At 37.1% G+C, this 22,154-nt stretch overlaps 1 protein-coding gene across 16 annotated transcripts in view; it reads right to left on the minus strand.

Moving 5' to 3' along the window:
* The window catches only part of ROBO2 (roundabout guidance receptor 2), a 1,295,155-nt gene that overhangs the window by 174,977 nt on the left and 1,098,024 nt on the right, over window positions 1-22,154 (minus strand). For all 16 annotated transcript variants that reach the window (XM_060172139.1, XM_060172137.1, XM_060172131.1 and 13 more), the window contains exons 3-4: window positions 10,616-10,773; window positions 5,316-5,436 (exon numbers count right to left, since the gene is read on the minus strand). In XM_060172139.1, the coding sequence (XP_060028122.1) occupies window positions 5,316-5,436; window positions 10,616-10,773 (279 nt within the window). The remainder of the gene's footprint in view (window positions 1-5,315; window positions 5,437-10,615; window positions 10,774-22,154) is intronic.

The raw sequence follows: 22,154 nt of genomic DNA on the forward strand, positions 1-22,154 counted from the left end.
CGTATCTAGTTTTATCTCTTTTTTTGTTTATGGTCTGATAGAAAGGAAATACCACTTAAACTTTTATTGAATGTGTCTTCAAATCAGATATTTGCTCAATATTGCTACTTACTGAAGAATACAAAGAAATCAAGAAAGGGAAAGATGAAATCCTTAGGGAGTCAAAGTCATTTATCTGACAATATGGTCACACTTTGCCACTAAGGACTTTTAGTTTCAAACAGTTTTAAAAATGTGAATATGGTAGCATACATCCAATCTGCAAGAAACCCTTTAAAGAAAATAAATTTAAGGTAACATCTCTTCACTGAAATTAACAGTAAGGGTATATTTTATTTAAAACATAATTCTTTGGACTCTGGTCAGTATGTGCTCCAAATAACTATTTTAGCACTATTCTTGTTAATAAGGAAGTATTATTTTGGGCAGTGACTAGACAATAGTTATAAAATCAGCATTTCCTTATGGATGTTCCAAAAGTTAATCAATCATTAGTGTAGAAAAAAAAAAGGTAAGTTTTTTCATGGCTATCACCCAGTTCACCTGAAGGAAGTAAAACACACTGTCATTTTAAAATGTTTAAGACTGTAGTTGTTTAATTTATGAGAGTAAGAAAGCAGAAACTCACTCTAGCTTATATGGTGTCAAAAATGAAAAGTCCACCTCACACAAGTCCTGTGCTCTACCTACTAGGAGCCTCCCTGCACTCAGTAATAGTATTTGTTACAAACAGCCAAACCACTGTTGATGCCACTGGAGGTCTAGGAATAATGGATCAGTAAGAGACCCTTTGCCATAATTTATTCTAATATCATCCATTGTTACCATGAAACTACTTTTTTTTTTCAGATTTAAGTTATCATTATTTTTGTTCTGTATAATTTCCATTACAGTGTCTACAGTAAAGGTTACTTTGGTTCTCACAGATATTTTCTACCTCTACCTCTTCCTTTCTCTCTCTCTCTCTCTCCCTCTCCCTCCCTCCCTCTCTCTCTCACTCTCTCTCTCTCCATCTCCCTGCCACCATCCCTCCCTCTCTCTTTTGTCATCCTTGGAATTTCAAAAATATTGCATGCAGATTATGTGACTTTGGATGTCTTCCTTGTAGTGAATAATATTATCACACGGTAAATATGGAAGCAGGAAACCTTTAGATACACATTATGAAAACGCTAAGAAAAATGCCTCCAGGATACTTTTTTCAAAAAGACTATTTTCGGGGTCTAGGTGATAGTGCATCAGGTTAAGCACGCATGGTGCAAAGCTCAAGGACCAAAGTAAAGATCTGAAAGATCTGGGTTCAAGTCCCCGGCTCCCTACCTGCAAAGGGATTGCTTCACAAGTGGTGAAGCTAATCCACAGGTATCTATCTTTCTCACTCTCTGTCTTCCCCTTCTCTCTCGATTTCTCTCTGTTCTAAAGGCAGAAAAGAAAAAGAATAATATTTTCTTGTTTGTTCATTTATTTACATAGAGACAGAAACAAAAGGAGAGAGAGAGACAAAATATCACTCTACCACACGTGATTGTGGGGATCAACTCAGAACCTCATGCTTTTAAAGCCCAGCAATTTCAACACTGTACCATCTCTCTGGCTGCAGGTCTACTGTTTTATGTGGAAGACATTTGCAAAGAAGTGTAAAGTTAGAAGGATTAGAAAGAAAACTGATAAGAGAATCATCCAATAAGATAATATGTGATCATATTTAATATTCAATGAAGTGTCATAAAGGAAAGGAGGGGGAGAGAAACAGAGAAGAGTTTAAAATATTGAACTACTGAATAATGAGAAAATGATTTTAAGGCATGTAAAATGAAGGTCACAAAATTCTCCATGTTATCACATTGTGTCTGATCACATACTGAAAAACAGAGGTTGAATCTCCAGGGCTATTTGCTCATTGTTTATCAGTTACATTAGTCTTTCTGAATGGCCTGTTCCCTAATTATATAGCCGTGGAGAGATCAGAAGCAATATCCTTGCCAAAGCAATTAACATTTTTTTAATGTGAGATTAACTGGATTGGAATCACCTGCATAACTTGCTTACAAGATTAATCTCTCTTGAGACACCAGTGTTGTCTGGTACTGTGGTGGTGTATTAAGTACAGATGTCAAGTAGTATGACCAATTTCATTCCACGTTGGCATTCAGGAAAATATAACTTTACATGCTGTTGTAATAGAAATCAAATGCTGAGCTTCACTGTAGTTATATCAAATATTTTCAGAAATCAAAATCTTCACTTTTATACAACAATATGAATTTGAAACTCAGCTGCATAATATGCTAGATTTTTCTTATATACATGTTTTTTTATTTACATACCACAGTGAAGGGATGAAGTAGTCAAGGTACTAATTTCCCCTAATTTTATTCAACCATTTGTCATCCTTATAAATTTTGGTCAGAAATAACTATGATTTAAAAAAAAGTTTGTGAGAAAGAAGAAAACATACTGAGGCCTGGAGTTAGCATAATAGTTATAGTAGACTTTCCTGCCTGGCTCTGACGGCTCAGTTTCAATCTCCAGCACCACTATAAACCAGAGATGAACAGTTCTGTGGTCTCTCTCTCTCTCTCCCTCTCCCTCTCTCTCTCTCTCTCTGCTCCTCTCCTTATAATAAATAAGAATATATTTTTTAAAATATTTATTTTATTTATTTATTCCCTTTTGTTGCCCTTGTTGTTTTATTTTTGTAGTTATTATTGTTGTTGTCATTGTTGGATAGGACAGAGAGAAATGGAGAGAGGAGGGGAAGACAGAGAGGAGGAGAGAAAGATAGACACCTGCAGACCTGTTTCACCGCCTGTGAAGCGACTCCCCTGCAGGTGGGGAGCCGAGGTTCGAACCGGGATCCTTATGCCAGTCCTTGTGCTTTGTGCCACCTGCGCTTAATCCGCCGTGCTACAGCCCGACTCCCAAATAAGAATATTTTTAAAGAAAGAAAACCATGTACTGAACTCAAGAGAACTGAGATAAAATAAAGGCCTCATTATAAAAATAAATGGCATACTAATTATTCAAGCTCACTAAGAACTATACAGTCAAGGTACAGGAGAAGTCTGTTCTAAGTAGTATCTCTCACATCCTTTATTTGGACCATTTTTTTTTGGGGGGTTTACTTCTTGGACTTAGATGTTGTTTTCTTATCAGTAAAGGGATTTTCACCCCCCCCCCAACTTTACACTGTGCTTATAACCAACCCCTTAGGACAATTCTGAGTAGTTGATACGATCAGATAAATATTTCTTGGCTTCCTATATCAGTTCTTTCAGAGGAAGTGCTACTAAAATAATTCAATCTTTTTGGTTTACAGCTATTTTCAAAATAATTTAGTAGTTACACTGGAACTCCTGATATGTTTAGGGATCATCTATAGCTTGTATCCTGTCTTTAGAGGAAGCAGGATAAATATTTCAAAACACAGTCCCCTTATTGGTAAGTCTAACTGCTTTGGTAATTGAACACTTTCAATTTCTGTCCAAAGGCTGTATATACTGCTGTAATGCAACTTATTTTTTCCATTCTAAAAACGTGGTCGTTACAGAAAAATAGCAATGAGTATTTCTTTAAATAGACTAGCTACACTTGTGGATTTTCAATGCTAGTGTTCAGTGACCACTAATTTCATATTTTACCCAGAAAAACTATATTTTAGTCATTACAGACAAAAGCAAGTTTTGAAACTGTTACAGATGACTGAATGAAATTTAAAGGCAAACTGACACTTATCTGGTCTCTGCAGGACAGAAATTGACATGCATATTTGAGCAATCTTATTTTTACTATTCAATTCTGTCACTGAATTATGGGATTTCTCCTGGTTTTGTCATTTGGGATTTCAAACTGCTTAGTATCCATGAGGAGTATTTGTTATCACAGATTACCCAGTACTCAGGGTGATTGAAAACAGAGGCCTAAGGCCTGCTCTCTGGTACATACTCAAAAAATATACCTTATTTTTTCTAAACATAATGGAAACTATAATTTGGCTCTCTTTTTATCACAATATAAAGAGTAAACAACGAAAGAGATTTCTTTAGAAACAGATGCAGGACACCAATGTTCTTCTGGGAAATATACTAAGAGTGGTGACCAAAATAGGATTCACTAGCATGAAATATTAATTTTAAAATCATTAGAAACTTTTGCACTTTATAATTTAGACAAGCCCTGAATGATAAAATATTTGCATCCAGGCTTTTAAAACTAAGTGAGGACCAAGAAGGATTCAGAGGACCTAGTGGGGGTTGTATTGTTATATGGGAAACTGGGGAATGTTATGCATGTACAAACTATTGTATTTACTGTTGAGTGTAAAACATTAATTCCCCAATAAAAAAATTAAAAAATAAAATAAAACTAAGTGAGTATGTATACAGAGACATGAATGGGACTTCAGTGCTTTCTAAAGGAATATTTTCATTTCTCAATATCTTGAAGACCACCATTTTTCAAATATTCCCTTCCTTTTGGTCATTCTACTCTTCTTTCAGTTTCCACACTGCCTGGTACTATGCTCTGTGCTTCTGTTCACTCAACACCTTTACTATTTCACAAGTTAACTTTCTTAATGCTTTCTCTACTGTTTCTGTGATATAGGTCTAGTCAGAATTTAGCCTACAAATGAATTTTTCAGGCTAAAGACTCCTTTAGTTCTAAAAGATGAACAATTATGAACATGTCAGCAAACATTTATATATGTTTTTCCTTCATATATATATATATATTATATACATTTTCCTAATGAAAAAACCTACTTTGTCAAAAAGTTTCACTGTAATTTATTATTACCATCTCTTCCATATATATATATATATGACTAGCTAACCTTTTTTTACTATGAACCGAAACTACTGCCAAATGTCTCAATTTGAAAAGCGTTAAAGTAGAAAAGGATAGAATGAATTTGTCCTGCATTCAAACTTTATAAATATATAAATATATAAACTTTTCTATGTTGCACCTCATAATTACTGGATAAATACATCACACTGAAGTGGGTAACATCTCAGATTGTGAAAACTGACAAATTTGTACATTCTGATGAAAAGTAAAAACCCTACAAGTATGTGAGTAAAGTAGGTGAATTAATGTTTCAAAGTTTCATCTTTCTTTACATCATGTTTTTTGTGTCATTTAAAAGATAATATCAGAAAACACCAACAACTGTAATGATGATTTACCACAATTTCTATGTGCTTCCCCTAGATGGCAAGGCACTTAACATAAAACGGAAATACGAAAGGAAAAAGAAGAAAGCTCCAGTGTACAGAACTTTAAAAATTTTTTTTTAAAGGGCTGTAATTTACCAAAGACGGTCAGCTCTGCTGGGTCACTGTCTCTTTCTCCCACCATATTGGTACCAACACAAGTATACATCCCAGCGTCACTTTTCCTGGTGTTGGAGATCATCAGCTTTCCACCACGGATCTAGTAAAATGAAGAAAAAGAAAAAAAAAATATATATATATATATATTACAACTAGTAACTATTTCATATGTTTGTCCTTTTGAATAATTGTGTGCTTTTTTTTCCTAATGAAAATACCTACTTAGTCAAAAAGTTTCACTGTAATTTATTATTACCATCTCTTCCTTCTCCTTCCCTCCCTCCTCCCCTCCTCCTCCTACTCAGTTTCCTCCTTCTCCTCTTTCTCCTTCTCCTTCTTACCAGAGCAATATTCAGCTCTGACGTAGGGTGGCTCCAGGGATTGAACCAGAATCCTTGGAGGTTTAGGGATCATGATTGTATTGGTTCCCAGGTAGTCTCACCCAATTTTAGCATCTGCATCTGACTTTTTTCTCCTTTTAAATTCTTCCACAAAGTCAGTCTCCACATGGTCTTTCTAGGAAACGATCTTCAGTCTAAGATTTAGTTGAGTGAACTCATATTGACAGTTGCCATCAAAAAGGTCCATAAAACACCTGCTTTGGTTAGTATCCCATTGAATCAGAGGGATTTAACAAGTGTTTCTTGAATGACTCTACTAACAGGGTAGTGTTCTAGGTACATGATATTAAGTAGTAGGCCAATTAATACAAACCTTTGCTTTAGTGAAACTTAACATTTTGTATGTTAGTATTTGTATCATTTGAATTGTGTTTAAGATAAACATTTGAAGAAGAGATTGTTTACTGAAAAAACAAACAAAAATTGCTTAATATGAACTAGAACAATTCATTAACTTCTTAATGTTCAGTCAGGTACTCCAAGTACTTCTTAAGTGAGAGGCAATTATTGGCTGAGTGAACAAATATAAGTATTACAATATCAGTTTTCTAATTAGATTTTCAGTAAGTATATCATCATGGTTCATAGTTCATAGATACTAAAGAATACTTCTTTATTAATTCTGGGATTTCTATTTATCTCATTCAACAATCTTAGCTATAAAATAATATCTTAAAGAGACAGGGTAAGAAAAATATAGTTTTCTTATGTTTTACATTTTATGGATAAGTAAATTTCAGGGAATTATACTCTCATAAGAATTTCAGTGTCTAAAACTTTGTTATAACTTGGAAAGAGACTCAATTTTCTTTTTAGCATAAACAGAAAAGGTCACTAACTAAGCTAGTGCCAGTTATAGACAGTAAGTCAGAATGAAAGTAAATTTCTCCTCCCCTTGAGACTGACATTGTTTTTTAAAAAATATTTGTTTATTTATTCCCTTTTGTTGCCCTTTTTATTGTTGTAGTTATTACTACTGTTGTTGTTGGATAGGACAGAGAGAAATAGAAAGAGGAAAGGAAGACAGAGAGGGGGAGAGAAAGACAGATACCTGCAGACTTGCTTCACCGCTTGTGCAGCGACCTCCTGCAGGTGGGGAGCCAGGGCCTCAAACTGGGATCCTTATGCAGGTACTTGCGCTTTGCGCCATGTGTGCTTAACCTGCTGCGCCACCACCCAACTCCCGAGACTGACATTGTTAATATGTCTTATTTTACCAATGGAACAGAAACAGTGCCTACAAGAGTAAAGTTCTTTAATGTCAGGACATGTACTTGCTGAAGCTTATCTGCTGGAAAACTAGAGGCTGTAAGGAGCAGCAAGATACCCACATGAGTACTAGTCAACTGTGAAACGTAGGAGTGAGACTTACTTTAAATAGCTCTGAGATGCACCAGAAAGCCCACCAAAGATCTGCCAGACTGGCCTTTGGCTAAGGACTGTCTGATTACTCAATAGTTTAAATAAAATGGTTTATACAAGTCATTATATTGGGAGGTGTTCAATGACAAACATCAACTAAAAACTCCTGGACATTGTTGTACTTTATTTCCAATGTAGAAGATGTAAAATCTATCCCCAGCACCCTCCCCCCGACCCCATCCCCCGTTTTATTTTATTTTTTGGCAAAAGATTTATTTCATTGAACTGACTTTGAAGGCTGGGTTGAATATGCAGAAGTCTTCTCTGTTAGAACATCTCTCTCACTGTACCAGAAAAACCTAATTTCCTTATTTTTTTTAATAGAGAAGGCAGTATTGAAACCTGTGTAACAGCTGTTTGTGTTTTCCCAAGTAACCTCACATAACTGACCTTTCTGCCCCCCAAGCTGCTAAGCCTTAGCTGAGTATTGAAGATGACATATAAGGATATTAACATTTCTTACTAGGTCTACCCAATGTAACAGAAGATATGTATGTTACTAAATTATTTTTGGTCTTTTTCTCTTATCACTCTGTCTAATGCTTACCTAGTTATTTGCCAGTCTTAAGAACCCAGAGAGTTAAGGAATTATTTCCTTGGTGCTTAAGCATAAGGAACACATTTTTATGTTTGGTGTCCAAGGACAGACTTTGGAAAACAAATTCTTTTTGGCAACATGGAACCTTACAGTGTTATTGGTTGAAGCTAGAATTACATGGTCTATCTGATTGTGTTATGTTATGCACAATGTATGCATAAGAAAAATATAAACACACTGATAAAATACTTTTAAAGATAACAGATTTCTATGTGCTTTTGATACTAATGCCATATTAACTTTGTTAAATACAACATTGTATTAAATAGAATATATTTATTTCCAAGTATTGATTTTTTAATTTTTTTATTATCTTTATATTTCATGTATTGGAAAGATACAACCAGAAATTGAGAGGGAAGGGGGGAGACAGAGAGGGAGAGAGACAGAGAGACACCTGCAGCCCTGCCTTACCTGAAGCTTCCCCCCTGCAGGTGGGGACCATGGGATGGAAGCTGGGTCCCAGTGCACAATAATATATGCACTCCACCAGGTGCATTACCACCTGTCCCCCCGTATTGTTTTTAATATAAAATGGAAGTTAAGAATGAAGTCAAGCATTTGAGATATTATCAACTATTTCACTGGGCTGGTTTCCACCAACTTCATATAGGAATGCTGAGTGGATTCTCCAGAGAAATGAAACATATAGGGAGTCGGGCGGTGGCACAGTGGGTTAAGCGCATGTGGCTCAAAGCGCAGGGACCAGCGTAAGGATCCCGGTTCGAGCTCCCGCCTCCCCACCTGCAGGGGAGTCGCTTCACGGGCGGTGAAGCAGGTCTGCAGGTGTCTGTCTTTCTCTCCCCCTCTCTCTCTGTCTTCCCCTCCTCTCTCCATTTCTCTCTGTCCTATCCAACAACAAAGCAATGTCAACAATGGCAATAATAGCCACAATGAGGCTACAACAACAAGGGCAACAAAAGGGGGAAAAATGGCCTCCAGGAGCGGTGGATTCATGGTGCAGGCACCGAGCCCAGCAATAAGCCTGGAGGAAAAATAAATAAATAAATAAATGAAACATATAACATTCCCTTTCTCTATGCCTTTTATTTTAGAGAATTTGGTTGTCAATATTAATTGACTGCTGACTCTGATCACCAGTCTTGCTCTAAAGCAGAGTATTTTGCTACACGACTTAAACTGTGGAACTAGCCAATATTTTATTCTTTTATTTATTTATTTTTCTGAATCCTCCCAGAGCTCTGTAAACGTTATCGTTTCCAGGATAAAACCGGCATGAACTTTCTAGGATTATAGAATGAGCCTTAGGCAGGGAAAAGAAAAAAAAGGCCCGTGGCATAGTTTGAAGGGTGTGACAAACCAGAGATACAGATATACCGTTAACATTCTTTTTATTTCGATTAGACCACGACTAAACTTCGCTGGTTAGGACCACAGATCCTGGGTCAGGCAGAGCTAATCAGTGGAGTCTGTGAACTGGGGTATGCTCCTTGGCCTACAGTTTATGCTCCAGGTGACATTTTAGCTGTGCATGTCCTGTCTTCCTGTAGCATGTTCTTCTATTGACTAGCATCCCCCTCTTAAATAGACATGGCCTTTCTCATCAGACCTTCCATACTGACCATTTATTCTCTCACCCCAACTATACACAGTATAAAACTAGAGCTCCACTCCCGTATCTTGAAGCTTGTTTTAAAGTCGATGTTGGCATGAGAAGTTTCCCAGGACATCTTATTTTCTGGTCAATAAGCTCTTTATTTTCTTTACTTTCTATACGTGCATCCACTATAATTTCTTTGATAACACTTCTCATCTCAAATTTAAGAATCAAATCTTGCACAGAGTCCTAGTTATTAAATGGGAAAAGGTGTTGAGATGTCCACTATCATAAAAGACTTTTTAGAAATATTGAAAAATAGTACAAAATAAATATGTTAGCTAGTGTGATTTATTGCTATCATATTTTTATTTTAATTCTCATGGCTGCATGATTGCCAGATTAGAATGCTTTTCTAAAAAAAAAAATAAAGCTATTTATTTGTTATTGTGTAGAGATAGAAATAAACTGAGAAGAGGGGGAGGTAGAGAGAGCAATAGAGAGAGACACTTCTAGGCCTACTTTACCACTTGTGAAGCTTTCCCCCTGCAGGAGGGGACCAGGGGCTTGAACTTGGGTCCTTGTGAACTGTAATGTGTGCGCTTAACCAGGTGCACCACCTCCCAGTCTCCTGTAGTTAGAATCTTAAAGCTAAGGTTTCAATACTATTACTAAAAAGATACTTATAAATCCAAATGTGTACAATTGTTAATATATTACATACATTTGGGTTGTGTAATTTTTGTTGTCTTAAAAATTTTTTTCTCGCTTGCTTTATTTATTTTTTTTAACCTCCAGGGTTATCACTGGGGCTCGGGGCCTGCACTATGAATCCATTGCTCCTAGTTGCCATTTTTTCCATTTGTAAAATAATTTTATTTTCTATGGGATAGGCAAGAGAGAAACTGAGAGAGGAGGGGGAGATAGGGAGAAAGATAGACACTTACAGACCTGCTTTACTGCTTGTGAAGCACGCCCCCTGCAGTGGGGAGCTGGGGACTCAGACCTTGATCCTTGCACGGGTCCTTGTGCTTAGTACTATGTGCACTTAACCAGGTACGCCACTGTCCGGCCCCCTTGTGTTGAAGTTTCATTCAGAGGTTTTGGTATTTATTTATTTATTTGACATTTATTATTTATTTATTTTGGTATTTATTTATTTATGTTATCCTTTCAATACAGAGTAAATGGTAAATAGCATTCAAATACATTCTATACCTTTAGTGATAATGAATAAAATGCTAAGAGACATACATTGTAAGATGTGATTATCGTAGATAATTACAGTTATTTAACTTACACTTATTCTTTCATCCTTGTCATCAATGCGAACTTTGTCTTTCTTCCAGTAGATGGTGGGTTCTGGATGTCCCCTGGGAGGCTGGCACTCCAGGATCGCAGGCTCTCCAGTTGCCACGACAACATCTGTGGGATTTTGCCGGAAGTCATCTCGTAACACTGAAGAAAAAGAATTGTAGTAAAAGAAAAACTCAGTGACAGTCAATTCAGCCTTTTCTTTCAAAAAGTCACTTCAAGTTTTACTTTGTTCTAATAAAGTAAGAAAGTGCCAGGATGTTTGCTATATATTTACACAGACATGACCATTATAATCTTGAATCAACAGAGCAGCCCATCCTCTCCATAGGCTGTGCCCACAGAACAACTCACAGACAGGCATCTGGCTGACTAAATGGTGATACACCTTGGCTATAAAATCTGATTTTAATAAGTTAACTCATGATATGATTTTGAAATTTAATAAAATCTCAAGGTATGAAAGCTTTTTGTAGTATGCACCTATCTTCTGTGAAAACCCTTGTTCACATATGTATATACACAAATCTCAGAAGAAAAATTGTCATCTTATTCAAAACCCTGAAACAAGTGTGCCTGAACTGTGAACACTTCCTCATATCGGTCTAGGAGAGGAAGCAGGGTGAGGGACTCTTAAGAAGAAAGCCCTCTCTCTTATTACATGAATATGGACAAGATCCACACTGCGCCCATTGCACTTCAGAAGATAGACTCATTGTTCACTCGTGCAATGTACTAGCAAGCTCATACACAGGGCTGTGTTTTCGTTCTCAGCATCTCCACCTGCCTGTCGAGTGACATCTGGGCAGCGTGGCAGTCTGAGCATTGATATCCCTTATAGCAGTTTTGCCAGTCTGAATTTCTCCTCCTTTCATTAAGAGAACAGCAGGCTGGACCTATGCTCTAACCTCTGAGAATCTGGCATGCTTGGTTCTCCAAATGTCACCTATCTATCTCCCTGTGCTTTTCTTCTTCTGCTGGCAAGATGAAAGGCTTGGGGGAAATAAATCAGTTCTATCAGATTGTAGGACACTGTTCATTTTGGAAACAAGGACTTGTCTCTTCTAAGGTAAACACTGAAAAAAAAATGAGACCAGTTAATACATCCTATATTTTAAATAGCTCTACTTTTCCTAATTATATAGTTTTCTCTATTTTTTTAAAATTAATTCATCAACAAGTTCATTTCCTAAGTCTACCCAGGAGTGTATACACACACATACACACACACACACACACACACACACACACACACACACACACCAAGTTATTTGAAATAAAAATATAAAAATTAGGGAACATGTGCTATGTAAGTTATTTGCTGCAAGAGAATTAGATAAAACTCACAGCCTTTGGTGTCCTGTAATGACACCTACTCTGCTATTTGCTTGAGCCATGTCTCTAGGTTAATTGTCCTTCTCCAAATAAATAAAAATCCCCTGTCCAGAAAATGGCCTCAGAGAGATGACTGAGTGATTTGTAGGGCTTTTTTGTTCTTTTTTTCTTGCCTCCTACAAGACATCCTTTAACATGGGTTTTCATCTTAATGAAGTCATGGCCCTTTACAAGATAAGAGAATCGTGCCTCATTGAAGAAGATGTAAGAAAGAATTCAGCACAAATTGCTCACTCTCGGTTTATAAGCTGATTAATTTACTGCCTTCCTTGCTAAGAAAGGCATTCCTCTTCAGCACAATGGATTGCACATTTTGGGTTCCCTCACTTAAGTGGTAAGAAAGGCAGGATTTATATGCAGAAGGATTTGCTTGGGAATGGACTGAAAGAGGTTTGGATTGAGATAGGACTTGAGGCTCTGAAGGTTGAAAAAGGGTTAACAGGAGTTCTCTCTCCCTCTAGTAGGTAAGTTCTCGAGGGACAGCAAGTTGGTAACTAATTTATATTGTATCCACGGAACAGCTGCCTATTTATGCAATGAGGAGAAGTGCAAAAATATGGTAACAGGATAGTGAAGCACCTCGACGATATCCGGTATTGGCAACAAATGGTGTTTTGGCAGGTCCTCAATCTGTCCCAAAATAACACATCTGGCCAGCTTAAGGTCCTCCTCCAGAACTGGCCTTTTAACAAATGACATGCCAAAAACCTTCAGTTCAAATAGCACTGAAGACCACTACAGATCACTCATAGAAACAGTATCCCATCAATTTACAAAAAGACAAACTAAGAAAAAAAAAAAAAAACCTTGACACCAGGAACAACAACAACAACAAATATATCATAACAAACTAAGAACTGCTACTCTTAAACAATATGCCATGTGTTTATAGCACTCACAAAGGAAAAAAAGACTCCAGTCTGCAGATAATGCCAAGAAATCTAACATCAACTGTAATTTTAGGCTTTCAGACTATTCAGCCAGAAAGTAGGGTGAGATAATAATATAATTGCTACTGTACCTTCTTCAGCTGGTAAAATGCTCTTTGGGAATTGTATAACTCTCAGGGTTTTTTTTTTTTTCCTAAGTGATACTGTTTCTTTCACCCTAAGCATTTGGTGTAGTGAAATGAATTTCATTTGTCTCTCATTCTTTCAAAATGCTCAAGTTAGGAAAAAAAACTTTAATTCTTTTCATCAAGCTCTAGAACAGCTGGGGTGCGAATGGGGGCATATATCCTGATACTAGCTTGTATGTCTCTAAAGATTACATTTCCATTTGTAAACATAAGTAAATGAAGGCAAATAATAGTTACTGGTTCAAAGTCACACTAAATATTAATTTCTATAATGGATTCTGCCCAGTATATTATCAGAACCAATAAAGAACAGAAGGCATTCTGCAAAATAGAGGGTTTACAAATTTTAGATGACTTAAATAAGTGGTCTTATAGAATAGGAAGTTCAAACTAAATTTACAATCTTTTTGTTTTCTTTTTCATTTCCTAATTAAAGAAAAAGAGAGAGAGAAAGAGAAAAAGAGAAAGCAAGGGAGGGAGGAAGGAAAGAAAGAAGGAAGGGAGATACATTTTAAAGTGTGTCTTGACAAGTAAGTCAAAACAAGAATATACATAGTATTTGTACTACCAAAAGCTTCATAAAGTTAACATCAAATAGGATGAAGAATGACTGGAAAAGACCTGGGGTGGGGTGGGCACTTGCACACCTGGTTGAGCTTACACAAGTTACTATACACAAAGACCTAGGTCTAAATCCCTCCCTTCCCACCTGCAGGGGAGGATAATTGAGGAGTTGTGAAACAATGCTGTAGGTATCCTCACTCTTCTCCTCTCTCTCTCTCTCTCTCTCTCTCTCTCTCACACACACACACACATACATTCTCTGCCTCTCTATCCCTGTAGGAAAGAGAGAGAAAGGAAGGAAGGAAGGAAAGAAGGAAGGAAGGAAGGAAGGAAGGAAGGAAGGAAGGAAGGAAGGAAGGAAGGAAGGAAGGAAGGATACTACCTATTACATTATCAAGAAAGGAAGGTCTACTGGGAGTGTTGGAGTTGTGCTGGCACTTGAGCCCCAGCAATAATCCTGGTAGAAGAGAGAGAGACAGAGAGAGACAGAGACAGAGTGAGAAAAACTGGGACTTGCATAATTTCATCACATCACTTAAGTTCCTAGTTTAATCCCCCAGACCGCAGTGTGGACTTCTCTATTTCTCTGATAGGAAACTCTCTACCTCACATGAGATAAAAAATAAATAAATAAGAAATAAACCTGATGAATTTACTTTTAAAGTGACATAAGTTGAGAAAAATAACAGCAATTTAAAAATTAAGGGAAGGGGGTCAGGCAGTAAAGAGCACATGGCACAAAGCACATGGACCAGAGTAAGGGCCCTGGTTCGAGCCCCCAGCTCCCCACCTGCAGGGGGGTCACTTCACAAGCGGTGAAGCAGGTTTGCAGGTGTCTATCTTTCTTTCCTCCTCTCTGTCTTCCCCTCCTCTCTCCATTTCTCTCTATCCTATCCAACAATGACGACATAATAACAACAATATTAATAGTAACTACCACCAAAACAACAATAAAAAAAGGGCAACGAAAGGGGGAAGAAATAGTTTCCAGGGGCAGTGGGTTCATAGAACAGGTACCAAGCCCCACAATAAGCCTGGAGGCAAAAAAAAAAAGAAAAGAAAAAAATTAAGGGAAAAATATTACAGGAACACTTAAGACTTCACACTTGTTCACAGAACTAATTTTAGAAGACAAAATTTCAAGTATCTGTGGAGAAAAAATATTTGACTGTAACCTAAATATTCATTGCTGTATATCTGTATATTAAATGAATTACAAATAAGGTTCCACCCAGCTCATCATAATATAATCTGGATTATATCATATCTTATCATTTCAAAAATTTGTTTATGAGTGATTCCAGGAATTAAGCTCTAGGCATCATGTTTGAGAAAGTAACAATATTTTCTCCATTGCTCCACATCTTAGGCCTTTTTAATCATTTTATATCAGGAGGCAGTTATTTTGTCATTTTGAAAGTTCTATACAACTCATACATTTGATAAAACAAAGTCTATATTTATGAAGAGAGGCTTGATACTAATTAATTCTGTAAAACAAATTGAATATGACAATGTGCTTTGTATTGCCCTACAAAATCCCTAACATCTTCAAAACAAAAAGGGCAGGTTATAAAAAAGCATGGTAGTAGTGGAGTGCAAGAAAGTATTCCTTTGGCTCTCTGTGTTCTTCTCAGACTGAATGAGCAAACAAGTTAATATCTAACAGGTTAGTATGAGAAAAAAAGATCATAGCATATGTATGGAGAACTTTATGACTATGAAGTCCACAGTAAATGGAGAAAAATAGAGTTTTATATCCAGTACTAAGGAATATTCTACGGGGCTAGGTCACCAAGAAGAGAAAAGAATTTTTTAAATGACAAGAGAAAGAGGATTGCATTATGATCAAGTCTTACTTTGTATGTCTTCCCTGCCCTCAGCTAGACTCTGATAGTTATGTCTGGAAATTTCTTTACATCTAGGTAATCTGTACTTAAAAGATTATGGAAAAGGTTTCTCTAGAAGTGTACTGGGGCTCACGTGGAGTGGCTCCAACCAGGAGGTAAGCCTCTGACCCTCCCTCACCAGCTCTAGAAGCCACTTGATTTCAGAAAGAGATGTCGGGGAACATTCTGGTATGAACATTCATTTATTGGGAGAAGAGTACAGGTCTTCATACTGAGTTAAGCAAAGGATATTTTTCACATATGTTGGAAATGACAGGTTTCTTAAAGGTCAGCTTGCCCCTATGGTAGGGGGCTGGTATGACAAGAATTGATGAGATACATAAAGGTCAAAACAATTAGTTTCCATGATGCAGGCAAGTTAATTATCCAAAGGCATTTGAGAGAAGCATAGGGGTTAAACCAGTAAGGTGAGGTAGAGAAGAAGAAAAATCTTGATGTAAATCAGAGATATCAAAGGGCACAAGGAAATAGAATATGGGGATCTCACTGCCTGGTGTTGTGGTGTATGATAGAGTGTGTTCTCCTTTATGATCAAAAGGTAAAGTGGATGTGTGAACTTTGACTGAACCCTAAAACAGGCAACCATTTGGCCTGCTGCTAGCAGGGAAAACTAAGTGTGAGAGGCTTGTAGGCTTTCTGTGAGCTTAAGAGACTAACAAGGAGAAACTGAGTCTGAGAGACTTTTCCCTCTTGGCTCATCTCCAAGGAGAGAGGCTAACAAGTGGGATGTCTTTCCAAACCTTCATCCAAGGATGGGAGAGCTTCCCTAAGCTCTACCAAGCTTTCACATAGTCCCACAGAGGTGAACAGGGCCTAGGTTGAATTACATACCACAAAATAGAATATATGTTGGGGGGAAAATACTCTAGATATCTTGGAAAAAGCCCATTTGAACAGATTTGAGGAGAGTGATTTTATGCACATGGTAGGCTGTTTCTTGTGATTTCTTCTGACCAATCCCTTGGAACCTTTGGTTAATCCTTCCCCTGGGACATAAACTGAACTTGTCTTTAATGAACATACTATTGTAAAGTGATAGAATGTCATATCCAATATTAGTCATAAAAGATGGTATGTCTCATCATTTGGCATCTTTCTAACTTTCTCAACATTCTTGCTCACCTCTGGCCATGTATGATGCCATGTTGCTCTGTGGTGAGGTCCACTTAACAAGGATCTGAAAGGCCTTTCTAACCCAAATCCAGCAGGGAACTCAAGTCCTCGGTTCTACAACACTTTAGGATAGAAATCTGGCCAAGAAGCACATAAGCTTGGGAATTGAAATGACTCCATTTGAGTTTTCACATGAGACCATGTAGCTGACTGCCACTTTCAGTGAAGCTTTGTGGGTGAGAGATTAACACAGGACGAATTCTGTGTCTGAAAAATTCATACAGAGTAGGAGGAAATAAATGGGCATTGTTCAAAAACCACTAAATTCTGTTATTACCTTTTACACAAAATCAGGTAACTAACATGGTGTCCCAAGATAGAACAAACTAAAGAGCATTCTTTGATGCCAAGGAGGGCAAACATAGAAAACATAGACCCTGGGATGTTCACTGTGCTTTAGAGTTCATGTCTTTGATCCCTGTCTCTCATGATTCCATTTTCACACTTAGAAGATTTCCCTTCTTCCCTAAATAAAAATTCTCAAGAACTATTTTATCCTTCAGTAGAAGCAAACAAATCATTACTTACACATTTGCATCTTGGCTTGTTAAAATAAATCAGCAATAACAATGAGATAAGACTTTATTTTTATTTATTTATTTTTTATATTTACTTATTTTCCCTTTTGTTGCCCTTGTTGTTGTTGTAGTTATTATTATTGTTGTTGTTGTTGTTAGATAGGACAGAGAGAAATGGAGAGAGGAGGGGAAGACAGAGAGGGAGAGAGAAAGACAGACACCTGCAGACCTGCTTCACCGCCTGTGAAGCGACTCCCCTGCAGGTGCAGAGCCGGGGACTCGAACTGGGATCCTTCCGCCAGTCCTTGCTCTTTGCACCACGTGCGCTTAACCCGCTGCCCTACCGCCCGACTCCCCAATAAGATGTTTTTTAACTTGCTTTGTTCAAATCAGTTGGCAAGCTGGCACACCACTTTTGATGTTTTTCAAATAACTTCTTAAAACAGTAGCCAATATTTAAGGAGTACAAAATATATGCCCAAATTGGCATCATGGCTGAAAAATTGGTAGTGTGGAATAACGCATTGGTTGTGGTATATAAGCACAGAGTTTGACGCGTTGGTTGTGGTATATAAGTACAGAGTTTGACTCGTTGGTTGTGGTACACAAGTACAGAGTTTGACGTGTTGATAGTGGCATAGAAATACAGAGTTTGACGTGTTGGTTGTGGTATACAAGTACAGAGTTTGACGCGTTGGTTGTGGCATTCAAGTACAGAGTTTGATATGTGGGTGTCTGACACACAGTCATGTTGTACTGATTTGTATTATCACATACTTCTATTTTATTATTTTTTTTCTGCCTTACTGACCTAGTTCGGGATGTCTTTATTTCTTCTTTGAATTAATTCAAGAAAATTCTATTAAAACATTTTCTCTGCTTTCTCTTTTAAATGGTCAATTCAGGATTTTTATTTTTTTGATGCAGGATTTAATGAGTTTCCTAAAATGAAAATGTGATCTTATCAATTCATTTTTCATGATTTTTAGTTGCTCTTAAAATCAAATTCCTTCATTAATATTACTTTAAATGCTATTTAGAATAAACAGTCCCTACTTAATATTTACAATCACACTTCTTCTGTGCGAGGGCCTTCTGCAAATCCCATGTCCACTCGTAGAGAAATATCTAGTTATCACTGTAAATTGACATATGAAAATCTTTCTGCTTGAAAATCTTTGGTCCCTTACTGATTTTTATCCCTTCAAACATATATAATCCCATTAATGTCATTCTCAAGCATGTTAACTCATTCATCTGAAGAGTTTTTTCTTCTTTATTCAAACTAGACTCAGTAATACAACCCACCCAACTTGATGGGCATTAGAAAAGTTAATCTAGTGTCCCTGATTGGTTTATTTAGTTCACTAACTCCCCTTCGATAAGTATATTGCAGGATTTTATTATAATGTAAAATAGACCATGGCATTTTAATTTGATTTTGAAATGGTGTTTATGAAGGAGAATTCAAGTTGACTGGATTTAAGAGACAGGGTACTTGACCTGCAATAAAATATAAACTCATTTATCTCTGGTATAAAAGTTAGGCTTTTGCTTTACACATTGAAGAAGGACAGAAACAAGCTACTCAAATAAACAAAAGACATACGTGCAACCAGTAAAATTGGTGACGTAGATTACAGGGTATGCTAGTAATTATTACAGTGGGGTAGAAAATTCAATGGCAGCTACTCCTACAATGGATGCGTATTATTTGTCTAACCCTGCTACTGCCACCAATCACCAGAGTGAATGAATAGACACATTATCCACCAGCATAACACACAGGTTCTCAGCTTTCCAAGAAAGACTCTTCTCTTCCTGCTAAAATAAATGATTCGTAGACATGTTATTTCCCCAGGTTGAGTTCAAGTCTGAGAGTATAGCTGATGTCATGCACACCAGAAAAAGAAGGAATAAATCTGAGTTCCTGATAATTTACCTGAAGATTCAGTTAAACCTGGACTTTCTAGTTATTCAATCTAAATAGCTTCTCTGTGATATTTAGACCAGTTTGAGTTTCACCTTTCAAATGAAAACTGTATCGATGAGTAATACAAAAACAAACAAACAAACAAAACACCCTTCATATTTGTTGAAAGTTCCAATGAGCTTAAAACAGGATCTTCAAAAAAAGCATTACTCACTAAAATAAAAATATATATATATCTTGGTATGATACCATAAAATAAAATGTGGTCAGAATGAATAGTATGCCCACAGACAATAGAATCCAATATTCAGGAAATAAGTCCTACATGGATTCTTCTTTACAGAGGAGCATGAAAAAAGGAACAACTCTGCAGGGAGACATCTGCTACTGCTGTGCAAGCTGGCACTTGGCACTTTGGCGTCTCCGCAACACAGTGACGATCCCAGAATGAGACTATCACCCCCACCCCCACTTCAACCAAGACTTGGTGTATAAGCAAATCCATTCTGTCAATGATCCAGAGATAAAAACAACAACAATAAAACAGAGGTATGAATTGGTATGTGCCGAATAAGAAAGGATTCTCTATGACTTGCTTGTTTGCAAGTAATCATGTTTTTGAAGTCTGGTATTCTGCAGGGATTAAAACACACACACACACACACACACACACACACACACACACACACACACACACACACACTTCATACAAGAGAAATGGCCAACTTCATGCCTTATAGCCAAGCCTTTTGAGTGAATCCTCTTTCTCTCTCTTTTTTTCCTTCCTGTTCTATCCTCACCCACATTATAATTTGAAGACCTGCTAAGACTGCCAAGTCTTCCTTAAAATTTTCCACTTATGTTTAAAACTGATTAGAAGATTCTTAGAAACTGATGGAAACATTATGCTTTCTGTAATTTGTATTTGTAACCTCTGTAATGCATATGTTCTCCTTGGGGAGTAAGTGTTGAGATCATTCATAAACCCTTGGATCACATGTGACACTGCAAACTGGTGACATCTGACCACTGCAGACTCCAGTCTTGTCTCTGGCAATCATTTCCGCTAGTTTGACTAAAGGAGCCAGCAGTTGGCGTGCCTTCAATACTTGGAAGTCTTATTTTTGGCTAAGCCTAGTATCTGATATTTGACAGGGATCTGCATGCCCTATCCATTAGTTTAGGAGGAAGTTGTGGATTGAGGCTAATTGATGTTTAATCGGTATTTCTTTTTCTTTTTTTTCCCCCCTTAAAGGACCACTGTCCACAATTTGTTCATGTGGAATTGACATCTCCAGAGTTACACAATTAAAAATAGTGATGATACTTCAGAATATAAAAAGAAGAGTTTCTAGATAGTATGGGTACCAAGTTAAGCATACTCAAGACAATGACTTTCTTTATGGTAGAACAAAAACCTCTTCTCCACATCCTCTATTCTGCTACAAAACAGTCTCCTTTCAGTATCTATCCATTTAGGGATGATTCCAACCTTGGTTATAGACTCTTAGTATTAGAAGCAGTCATTTATTTAATTTAAAGTCCTCAACTACGTAAGGTAGTGTTTTAAAAGAATGAATCTTGTTTTGCAAGATGGTAATGATGGCAGTACCAGGACATTTCAAGCTTATAATACAACTGAGTGTTTTCTCTAGGTCTGGATTTGGATATAATTAGTAAGTAAGTAATAAACCAATAAACACAACATCTCTATAGGATTTACATTTACCGGATGATTACAAATAACCATCTGTCACCTTCTAGCATTTCAATCTGGCCCATGTCCCAGGAGTCTCCTCAGCCAAAGCAGCTAGGCTGGTAGGTATCAGGAAACCTTGTTACAGGTGCCTTGTAATGCCCATTATTGCTTGCTTTTTTTTTTTTCTTTCTCATTTAATTCTCACTATTACACTAATGGAAAAAAAAAAGACTAAGAGAATCGAATGTCGTTTATCTTTACCTATGGGAACTAGATATGATCACAGAATTATCATATTATCACTAGATATGATCACTAGATATGATCACAGAATTATCACATCCTTGAATAAACATTCAAGGATAAGCGCTTAGGAGATAGCACACTAATTGTATATGGGACTTACATACATAGGTCCCAAGTTCAATCCCTAAGAGATTCTCTAGTCAAAACAAACAATAATAAATGACATTCGACTGTGAGAACTCTGGTGGTTACTTTGGGGAGGTGGGAGGGTAAGGACACAAAGCTTTGGTGGTGGGTGTGTTGTTGAACTCTACAGAATCTCGTAACCTACAATTAATCTCAAATACAAAGACTAACATAAAATAAATAATAAGCAAATAAAGAAATTCAAGTAACATGATTACTTACTACCCTGAAGCTCTGTTTATCATGTTCAATCGAGGAAACACACAGTTTTATCAGGGATATACTAGTGTGCTCATTTATTCTGGATCCCCAAAAGATCACCACTCTCCTCTGGCCTTGTTAGTCTTTTATGTGAAGGCGGCCACAGTCTCAGTGGCATCTTCCTCTCTCCATCCTCTCTTAATATTGGTGGGCCATTTCTCTGATATTTCTCTCCCCTGGTATATTCTGATGTGATGATCAACATGAATCACAGTGCCAAGTCACTGCCAGATGTCATGAGTTATAAACTCAATAGTCTTAGGATTATTACACATTAGGGCACACCCTACAGTGCAAGGGTGTCCTGGAATGTATGTGTCATTTATTACCTATTGGCAGGGTCTCAAAGTAATCACACCCCTGCTGATGAAATGAGGGGTAGAAAGAGACAGAGGTCAAGGTCAAACTTTCTTGTCAAGAATGCTGGTTACTTGCAAACTGCTGTTGTTTTATCTTTTTTTTTTTCCCCCTCTCTCCTCTACCTGAAATTCAACAAATTCCTGAATAAAAGGGTTGTATTATATCTATGTTTCCCCAACTTGATTTTTCTGATTTCACAATT

This window comes from Erinaceus europaeus, chromosome 14, assembly GCF_950295315.1.
Source record: "Erinaceus europaeus chromosome 14, mEriEur2.1, whole genome shotgun sequence".
NCBI classification, from domain to species: Eukaryota; Metazoa; Chordata; class Mammalia; order Eulipotyphla; family Erinaceidae; genus Erinaceus; species Erinaceus europaeus.